Below are 10623 nucleotides of genomic sequence, written 5' to 3'. Positions count from 1 at the left end.
CAAACAAACAAACCATATATATATATTTCTTTATTTCACATTGTATCTGAGCTATAGAAAGATTTTGAGTTAAGATCAAAGAGTAGATTCGTGAAAGATAGTAAGAAATAAAACTGACGAACGAAAATGATGTTTTTCTTTTTTCAAAATAAATAAATAATAATAAAAAACAATAGTCTACCAACAAAGAGCATTTTTAAAGTTCTATAATTTACAACTACAGAGAGTGCTACAGTATTGAAGTTGCCCTCTATCAAAATCAACTTTGATCTCAACATTGTGGAGAGAAAACCATATAATGAGTTATATATCAAATCCAATGGATTATTTAAACGAAGCAGGAATTTTTGATTGGGACACGATATTGTATAAAGCTTGGCCTGCCAGTTTGACCTATGTTTTACAGAATTATTTGGTAATTCATCGAAGATGTATCTACGATGTTGGAGTCATAAACAAGACACAAGTCCTAACATTGTTAATAATAATAACAAGTTACTTTCTCTAAAGTACAAGTCTAACTAACCCTTTTTGAAGTCTTTTTCTACTACTAGTACTGTTAGTTCTACTTTAGTACAAAGTCTACAGATGTATTATTACTTCTATTACTAGTAGTAGTACACCTACACTATTAATAATATAGTATAATGATTAGACTTTGAGGACTACCATAGAATTTAATGCTTTGCATTTGTGTGTTTCTTCCAAGATTCAGTGCTAATTACTATTGGAGTAATAGTCCTTCACATAATGTGTTCACTGACCGTGGTGCTAAATGATAATTTTGTATATGTATTATAATTTCCAAAGTCATTTTAATTATATAACATTATTTCTGTACAAGTAAAGGTGCCTTAGATGCTTAACAGATTTAGTATGGCTTTCAGTAAAAGATATGAAAAGTATGAGAGAAGCAGAACTATTTGCAACTTTAACGTAGTTTATAAATAACAAAAGACTACTTGGTCATTCAAGACCACTCTTGCACAACCATCTTTGGGAAGAGTATGAAGTTAAACTCACCATTTACTTTTCAAAATTTTGTCACTAATTTCCTATTAAACTCCTTCAGAGTGTTAGTCTCCAGAATAGATAATGGCAACTCATTACATAATCACCCTATTAGAAAAATAAGTGCATTGACTGGAGTCTATAAAGTCTTTTTTTTTTCAAAATATTAAACTTGTGTACTGGTGTCTGTAGAATATACAGTATTTCAAAAAAAGAAAAAAAAAAGAAATCTTTATCCTATAAAACCTTGCAGATAAGACTGTAAGTTTCAATAAGATCAACTCTTTTACTGAAAGTAGTGGAGCTAACAGAATTTTGGATTGTTGTTTAGAAATATTAACTAGAAGTCTAAAGAGGCTATAGTTTCATTACATAAGGCAATAATTGGGCCTCGTGTTGAGTACTGCCTTATTTTATGAATAACATTGAGTTGTTGGAAAGGGTTCTAAGGAGAGTCATTTGGATGATTCCAAGGGGTGGATGGATTATCGTATGATATTAGGTTGAGATCTTTTAACTTGTTCTTTTTTTAAAAAGAAAAAGAACAAGGGTGATCTAATTGAAGTATTTAAGATTATTAATATTTTTGCTGCATTATGCTGTAGAAACTATGGTATGATAACTGTTTCTATGTGTGCATTGTGCCATAGAATCTATGGTACATAATAATCATATTTTTCAATATCCCTGCAGAAATGTGTTTGTTTTGGCTATGCATATAATACATACCATGAGGTATCCTATTCCTAAAGATTTCTAGTGGTTTTATGCTGTTTAGATGATGATAAAATTAAGTGCTTCTGCATTTCATCAGAAAGATAATGTGCTTACACAGGAGTTTTTGTATAAATTTTGAGCTTCTTTAACATTTACTGCTCTACTTCTGCAGTTTTATATCTGTTGAAAAAAGAAATAGATCAATTATGTTTTCATTAGTTCAAGAAGTGTCCCTTATTATCCCCAAAAAATCAAAGCAGTGAATGTTGAAGAAGCCCAAAGATGGTGTTTGTATAGAATCTCAGCTTTCATCATTATAACCTTTCTTTTAGTTAACTTTGAAATACTACATTTATGTCTATTTTAGAGTACTGAGAAAGCCAGTAAAGTAGGGATTTTATTCCTCATGTAAAGTCAAGACAGCTTAATCTGCCATGTGATCATTAGACTATCAAGTGATATGTCTACTTCCATCCGTATCTTGTTTGGTTCCTTTTTTTCAAGTTCAGTAGCCAGCCCTACGTAGCTTTTTTATTTAGGATAAATTTTTTCTTTATACTTTTTTATAAGATGGCATACATGAGTTACTAGGTTATAAAGTGTATTCTAAAGCTTTATAAATTTTGCATAGAATAAAATAAGTAGTCAAGTGATGATAAAATGATAGTTACTTTTAGAACTAAGTAGGTGCTAGGCCTGTTGAAGAAAGTTGAAAATAAGAAATCTCGGTTTTGACTGGGGGGATGCTCTGGATGGTTGAAAGGTAACATGTACACTGGAGATAGAGTGACTATGCCTGGTATCTCTTCATATCTAGCTTCTGATGAGCTGTAGAGAAGAAAATCCAGATTGCTTTTGTATTGCTTTAATAAGGGTGTCCATGTCATCCCTGTATAGAGAGTGATAGCACACTCTCCTAGACTTGTGAAGACTGGAATTTTACAAGAGTTAAAAAAAATGGTTGATAAATATTTTGGAATAATGGCTGAATGTAGTGGTTAGTTTTCTGTTGAGGGAGATGGGAGCATGGACATCATTCATGGACCAAAAGACCCAATGATATCCCATAGTAATTTATAATTTGTGTCTGCCTGGGACTTGATGCCTTTGTAGTTCAGTTGATAAAGCATTAGTTTAATAATGTTACTGTAAGCTGATGGTCTTTGGTTAAATTTCATTCAAAGCAAGTTACATATTTTGTATTTGTGCAATATTATATGATTTGTCAAAAATTCTTATTTATCTTAATGTTGGAATATTAGTAACACAGATATTATAATTAGAACTTTTAGTGGTTATTTTTACTGCTCTTTGTACCCAGTGTAAGTTTTTGTAATATGGAGATCTGTTTTCTTCTTACAGGTGACAATAATAATAGTTTCTATAGTTTCTGTAGCAGGCCTTTTGTGGTTTATATATGCCTTTCGTAATATCAAGACCAAAGGTTAGTAAGAAATTTTCATTATTATTACATTTTCTTATGTACTTTATGTTTAACTTGTAGTGGGGGTTTTGTTGATTTTTAATTAGTGAAAATAAAAAAATTACATACCATTGGGTTCCACTGTCAAAAATTAGTGAATTTACACTACAATTGCAATTATGTATTAAATAAATAATGAAAAACAATTAATAATTGTACCTGCAAATTGACCTTTTGCACCATGCAATTGTTTCATTTGAACAATGCTAACAAAATGTCAGTGATTGATATCAAATTATCACATTACCTGGTAAACTGAGACATTGTGTGAAACCTGTGGTAAGGTGAGATACAATGTAGTTCTAACACAATACTTAAATTTAATACCTATCCATACGCATGAATTCATATGATATTCATAAATGAAATGTTAAAAATGAAGTATGGATTTACATAGGTACCTCTGAAAGTAAATGAGAGATGTTGTATTTTCATTGATTTTAAAGTAAAGTAAACTATAATATGACATATGGCAGATTGTTGCCAGGCCAACCTATCATTTATTAATGACCGATGATACGATGTAGGTTGCCAAACCAACATATTGTCTGTTGATGCTCAGTGATATGATGTAGAACAGACTGTTGCCAAGCCAATGTATCTTTTGTTTTCAGTTTCAATTCATTTCTTGACATGTTGTCAGTTAGAATTGGGCAGACATATATATTATATTGTTTATACATTATGCAATACAGGCCATACAATTTATTGTATGGTTTTGTTTCAACAAATTCAATGACTAAGAAGTATTTATTAATGGGTTTAAAGTTTTGTTTGTGTGTTTCAAATGAAAATGCTTCAGGACCCAATGAAACCAACCAGACCAAAGTAGAGCATGAAAAGAGCTAAAGTTTGATGTATTACCAGTCCTTATTGGTTCAGTAGGATCTCACTAACACCTTGTTTTTGGTTCTAACATTTGCTCTCTGGTTCCATATAGCAGTGGAAAGATTTAGCAATCATCAAGATTTTTATAGCCAATTTACAACTGGTGGGAGTATGGTTGCCTTGAAGTACAACTCAACATGTAATAGTACTGTAGATGTTTTCATTTGTTTTTTGGTCTATATTAATTTAATATTTTGTTTATGGGAAACATATATTCTCAACTGTGATTCCAAATTCACACACTTCCATGGCTGGGAACTGTAATTCTGTGGGTATCTCTACTTGTAGTAAGGAAATTATTATTGTACATGGCATGAATTTTTTACTGATATTTTTGAAATTGTGAATTGAATCTTGGCATATTTTAAAGTATTGAATTTTAATAATGTTGAACAATAGTATGTTATAGCTCTGTAGTGTTTGGATCAAAATAAGAACTATAAGCTATAATTATTATGGAAAGCATAATTCTGAATGATTTTTGTACATTATAGAAAATCAAATAAGAAATTAGTTTATGTAAAGTAACCAATGTGGGAAGAAACAATGTAGCCTTAATGAATCTGAATTTAAGACAATTAACCAGAACAAAAGGAATTAAAATTATACAATAAGTAGTTAGTGGTTTAGCTGTTTTAGCTCTTAGATTTTGTGTAGGTTAATTGTTGTTTAATTAATTGAATACCACTTAAACCTAGGAAATTATGTTATTCGTGTATGTGGAAGCTTGAAATTAAAAGTTTCCTGATGGGATTTGTGTTTATTTTAGTATAAATTATTTATTTTAATAACTAAAATAAGTGATAGTTCCAAAAGTTTTGTTTGAATGAGTCAAAACATATTTATTTGGTTGTTTTTTTCTTTAACCAAATTATCAAGTTTGTGATTTCAACAAATCTGTAAGTTATCTGCCAGTACCACAATATTACAGTTGAAAACTAGTTAAATAACAATACATGTTTTTGAAAGGAAATCATTTATAACCCATCATACATTTCATAAGTCAAAGAAACTGACTTAGTTGCTAGCATGTTTTGTTAAACATTTAGCAAAAAAATGGATAATTCTTAGATGTTTAGTAAAAAAATGATATATTATTATTAAGTTGATTGTATGGATTAATTGTTGTTGTTTTTTTTCATACACTGTAGTTGCTCATTGGATCAATCCTAAATCTTGCTTACCATTTAAAATTTCAGTAAATAAGATATATTGAAATCTACACCAGATAAAGCAAATAAATATATTTCTTGTGAGGAATACTAATGACCTTCGTTTATGTGTGCTTTCTTGTATGATCCTATTTTTTTCTTTTTTCTCTGTTACTATTTAAATGGAAATTTTTTTCACTTTTGAAGTTTGCATTTTTTGTTAATGTAACAAATTCTAAACCTATGAATTGTATATAATTATTTGCACATAATGATACTGGAATTTTGCTTTCATGCTTTTGCTTATAATTTTTAATTGAATTGTCCTTAATAACATGATTCATTGCAATTTAATAACTCAGGCATTGAATTTAACCATATATGTATGGAAGGAAAAATTTTTTTTTTTCATTGGAAGGCATATCTTCAAGGACCAACTAAATTACTTTTTGACCACCATATAAGTTAGTGTTTCAGAATAATAATGCAATAAATAATAATGTTGTTTTAGTTGAAAAAGTCACTGCCAGAATGATGGATCCTTCGAGACCAAGATTCAGAAAAAGAGACAAAGTTTTGTTTTATGGTAGAAAAATGCTCAGAAAGGTAATGATTTTACTTAAGTAATATAAAAAATGCAATTGTTATTCTAAAAAAAGGTCTTTGTTTAAAAATGATAAGATGTAAATTAACAGACAAATCATTAAGTGGTGCAGGGGAAATAATTATTAATGTTAATAAAACTTATTTTTGAAGGTTTATATTTGGTGCAGTAAATAGAAAAGAACACCACCATTATAAATGTGTGTCTATATAGAAATTATTACTGATTTGCTGGATGACTCTAATAAAATATTCAATAATAGTTGCCCTCTAGTGGCACAGCAGTATGTCTGCGGACTTACAACACTAGAAACCAAGTTTCGATACCCATCGTTACCAGAGCACAGATAGCCCTTTGTGTAGCTTTGTGCTTAATTACAAACAAACAAACTATAATAGTTACTGTTCACAGAATCATGGGTCATTGAAGGTAATATTTTCTTATTATAAATAGCCAAAGCTTTATGAGACCATCAATACAATATATTAGCGAATGTAAGTGTCAAATTGACCGACCTTTTAACCACCAAAGAAAAAAAAATCAAAATAAATCTAAGTTACCATTTTTTTTCTTGAATGGCTTCAAATTCTAATGTGAAACTACATTTGTCTATCTTAAATAGCTTTAAGCTACAGTTTGTGTATTCTGAAACTGCATGTCCATGAAAAATTTTCGTTTGTCCATCAACCTAATATCTATTACTTTTTACTCCTTGTCCATCGTGAATTTTGCAATTTTGCTTGAATTCTTTATTGGCATTCAGGTCAATTCTTGTGCATACCAGGAACAATCAGGTACATTTAGGACTTCTTCCTCCTGCCTTTATGGCTATTAATATTGTAGTACGATAAAATACTAGGTTTTTTACTACTTGGAGGTCGTGGCATGAGTATTAAGTCTGATTCATTCCAAGGCCATATCCATGTATGTAATGCATTAGTCTACTAAATTTCACTTTGTAAAGTTACAAGTTTACCTGCTAGCAGTAAATGACTTGTTCTTATACTTAGGATATTAATGTACAAATGAAAAAAATCATGGAGAGGTATTTTTCAAAATAGACAGTTTGAGGAATCTGTCCATTCAATTGGACAGTTGACAAACCCGAGTCTGTTCAGAAGTGCATTCAACATTGTAACAGTTACTGGTTTCCCACCAATTTAAAAATGTGATAATATGAAAAAGAGTGCATGATGAATGCAAATGATTTTTCTAACACCTTTGGGAAATGGGGATTATAACTCGCAGTACCACTGTAGAGTCAATTTAAGTCTCTTTTAGGTGTGGGATTTCCTCATAAAGGGTTTGTTTGTTTGTAGCAAAGCACAAAGCTACACAAAACACAAATGGCTATTTATGCTCTGCCCACCGTGGGTATCGAAGCCTGGTTTCTAGCATTGTAAGTCCCCCCCGTATCCACGATTGACAGACATATGTTCAAAGATGTGACATAGCTAGACAGATTTTGTCATTTTTGTGTCACGTACAGTTCGAGTCACTCAATAATATTCTGTTTAAGGAATCATCTGAAATTGTGTATATGTCTCAGTAACGTTTTTTATGTAATAAATCTAGTAAAAAAATAATTGTCACTTTCAGTTTAGCTGTTTGGAGAAATTGTATCCAACAAAAGTATTGCTGTCCCTTGATATGTCTGCAAAAACTGAACATGTGTTATACTATAAAATTGAATTTGACTTTGTTGCTGCAAATTTTATTGCACACTCAAAGGAAAGAAAGCCCCCAGTATCGACTGACCCTTGCCTTTCATGATAACTGCAAAAACAGCCTTGTTTCATTCACTAAGAAACTACTTCAAAAATCACCTCACCGGTATACACTTGTTTCTCAAGTGTTTTGTTTTGAAAAAACCTTAATACTAGAAAACAAGCCTTTTGCTGCTTCCTCATAAATAAGTATCACTTCCAAGTAAGTGAGTAATCACTGCTATTCCATGTACTTTTTTGATGAGAAGAAGGAGGCTGCACATAGGAAGTTGCTGAAGAAATTAAAGCAAAATGTGCCACCTTGGAAAAAGACACTGCATCACTCACTGTACCAGCAGATTGACATAGCTTCAGGAGCTGGGAAACAACTACACATTTGAATCGTTTACTGAAAGCAGAATGTATATGTGTTGTATAAACAAATAATGATAAGTTAAATTGAATTTTCTCTGTCTTTTTCCTGCCTTGAAAAGTAAAAGTCAAGCCTTGTGTGTCTCTGGAAAATCCTTTAAAAGCTTATTAAATATTTCTTTGGACCCTCTAAATGGCACGTTGCTGGAAAAAAATAAATGTTGCTGTATTCAAATTTTAGTTGTATCTTGATAGCTTGTTTCAAGGAGAATTTCATTTAGATTTATTTGACCAAAAATATTTCGAAGTATAAAGAAATATTCTCCGAGTTTTTTTTTTAGCCTTTACTTACTTTCTATATTTGTTACTATACTTAAAAGCATCTAAGTTATTTAATATCAGAGTGATTATAATTTCTATATCTTTTTAAAAGACCTTTCCAACAGAATCCATTTGTTAGTATTTAATTTCTGTAATCCCTTTATACATTTGCTTGTTTCAGGTTCGTTCATTTTCTCGTGAAGCTACTGGGGGAAGAACTAGACTTAAAAAACGACAAGTGGTATTACGGTTTGCTAAAAGGTAGATGTGATTCAGCGTAGGTAGTGCTAGGTGTTTTTATATGGTTTCTACAGTCTGGAAAATATTTATATTTAAAAAAAACATTATTTCAGTTGTTTCTGTAACAGCTCAACCAATAAGCTCATAAAAACATATTTTAAAAAACTCTTAGTCTGACAAACTGAAAGCGGAAAATCTTTTCAATTAAGTTTTTTGGTGGAGTTAGAAATCCCTGTTTGTGAACTTATACCAATGTTTATCAAGTGAGGCCTGAAGCTGGTACTAACTACAACTGTCATTCAGTCATGGCTGAGCATTATTGTCTAATGCAATAAAGTAGTTTTCTGTAATGGTTAAAAATTTGAGAAAAATGTCTGCTGTAAATATTTGTCAAAATGATCAATCCCATTTTCATATGTCATAAAAAAAAATGAAAATACAGATGAATATGTCATTAAAAACTACGTACCATTTCATCAGAGAAAATAACTATGTTTTATTAACTACTTTCGATTTATGATATGATATTAAAGTTTTATACGTAGAAATATATAAAAAAAAAGTTGAACATGCATGTATATATATGTATATGCATGTATATATATCTTATGTCCACACAAAATATTTAGATGTAGTTGGAAATGTATGCATTGGAAATATGTTTACTAAATTATAGCCTTCTTTAAGTGTAAAAATGAGAGGTAAAGTTTCCAGGATATATCTGTAATTAACTGAAATGGAAAGTGCTAACATTGCTTTTCATTTAAGAAAGAGTATAAATTGATATTTATATATTTACACTTGCAAATGAAGTTTTTGTTTACATTATGTTAGCTTTTCCTCATTAGTATAAGAAAAAATATTTTTTTTACCTAACCATTGATGTTGAAGACACTAGGTTCTAATGTGAATTTTCTGAAAAAATGAAATATTGCCCCCCAGTGGCTCAGCGGTCAGTCTGTGGGCTCACATCACTAAAAACTGGGTTTTGACACTTGTGGTGGGCACCATTGTTTAACTTTGCGCTTAACAACAAACAAACATGGATTAAAAAAATCACTTTTTTTTTCTACAGATCTAATTCTTATTTTGTTTTTTTTATAAAAAGTAATGCCTTCGATGTGTTATGTGGAAATTATTCCTATGTGGCATTCAATTTACCATACATCTGTTGATATGATATGTTTGATGTTAAGTAGTTTAGAAATGTTTGAATATAGTATTAATAAAAGTTAATGCTCTGTCATGGATATTTGTATACACACATGAAAGAATTGGAAAAACAACTAAAATCCTTATTTTAAGGCTTCTCCGTATTAAGAGAGAGCAGCCCTTGACCCTACAGGTAAAGGAACCATCACAAGCCTTTCTAGAGGAAGACATCAGTGACCAGGGAGAAACACGACTACCTCCAGAAGTTATCTATATGTTGAAGAGCATTAGGTAAGATTACCATTTGTTTTAGTTCTGAATTTTAGTTTCTGCATCATCAAATAATGTGTATCATTGAATAAACAAATTTAGTTTTCATACCTTTTCATACAAAGGGTTATGGACACCTAATATGGTAATAGAGGGAAAGTGATGGATTGTAGCATCAATAACTGCAAAACACGAATCTTAATAATCTTGCAGCATATGAAATTTTGGATGAACAACTTCTTTCATTAACAGTCATTTTTCAACATTAGTGTAAAATTTTACACTAACAAATGTATATTTTTATCATAAATTAAGAAATGTGTTTAATATTTAAATAGTAATAGTTTGTAATTTCATCCAGTTTAATTCCAATATAAAAGTTTCCTAAGATCTCTAGTTGCAAGAACATTTTTTTTAAGTTGGTGCTTTCTATGACTTGACTTTACTAAATCATTAATACTTATAAGTTTTTTTAAAACAAGAAATTTTTGCCTATTGAATGGTTTATGTTCTGAACTATTACTGACAGGTTTTCTTTGATAGCTTATTTTTATGGTTTGGGAAACATTTTTGAGTGAGTGTGATCATCACAGATCCTCACAAACAGTATAACATGTTAAAAGGCTTACTGTTTTTTCATAACTGTAAAATCAACTTATTGGAAATTTACACAGTAACAGACAGGGGCGTATCTACGGAAAATAGCGC

The 10623-nt window shown here is 30.4% G+C and overlaps 1 protein-coding gene across 1 annotated transcript in view; it reads left to right on the top strand.

The window, feature by feature from the left end:
• Positions 1-238: 238 nt before the first annotated feature.
• The window catches only part of LOC106458129 (neuropathy target esterase sws-like), a 21562-nt gene continuing 11177 nt past the window's right edge, over positions 239-10623 (top strand). Inside the window, exons 1-5 of the mRNA XM_022384281.1 lie at positions 239-415; positions 3091-3172; positions 5762-5856; positions 8435-8514; positions 9799-9936. Coding sequence (XP_022239989.1) covers positions 299-415; positions 3091-3172; positions 5762-5856; positions 8435-8514; positions 9799-9936 — 512 coding nt within the window. The 5' untranslated portion in view covers positions 239-298. The remainder of the gene's footprint in view (positions 416-3090; positions 3173-5761; positions 5857-8434; positions 8515-9798; positions 9937-10623) is intronic.

Source organism: Limulus polyphemus, unplaced genomic scaffold (assembly GCF_000517525.1).
Source record: "Limulus polyphemus unplaced genomic scaffold, Limulus_polyphemus-2.1.2 Scaffold419, whole genome shotgun sequence".
NCBI classification, from domain to species: Eukaryota; Metazoa; Arthropoda; class Merostomata; order Xiphosura; family Limulidae; genus Limulus; species Limulus polyphemus.
Note: the sequence above shows the minus strand (reverse complement) of the source record. Positions and strands in the feature narration are given on the sequence as shown.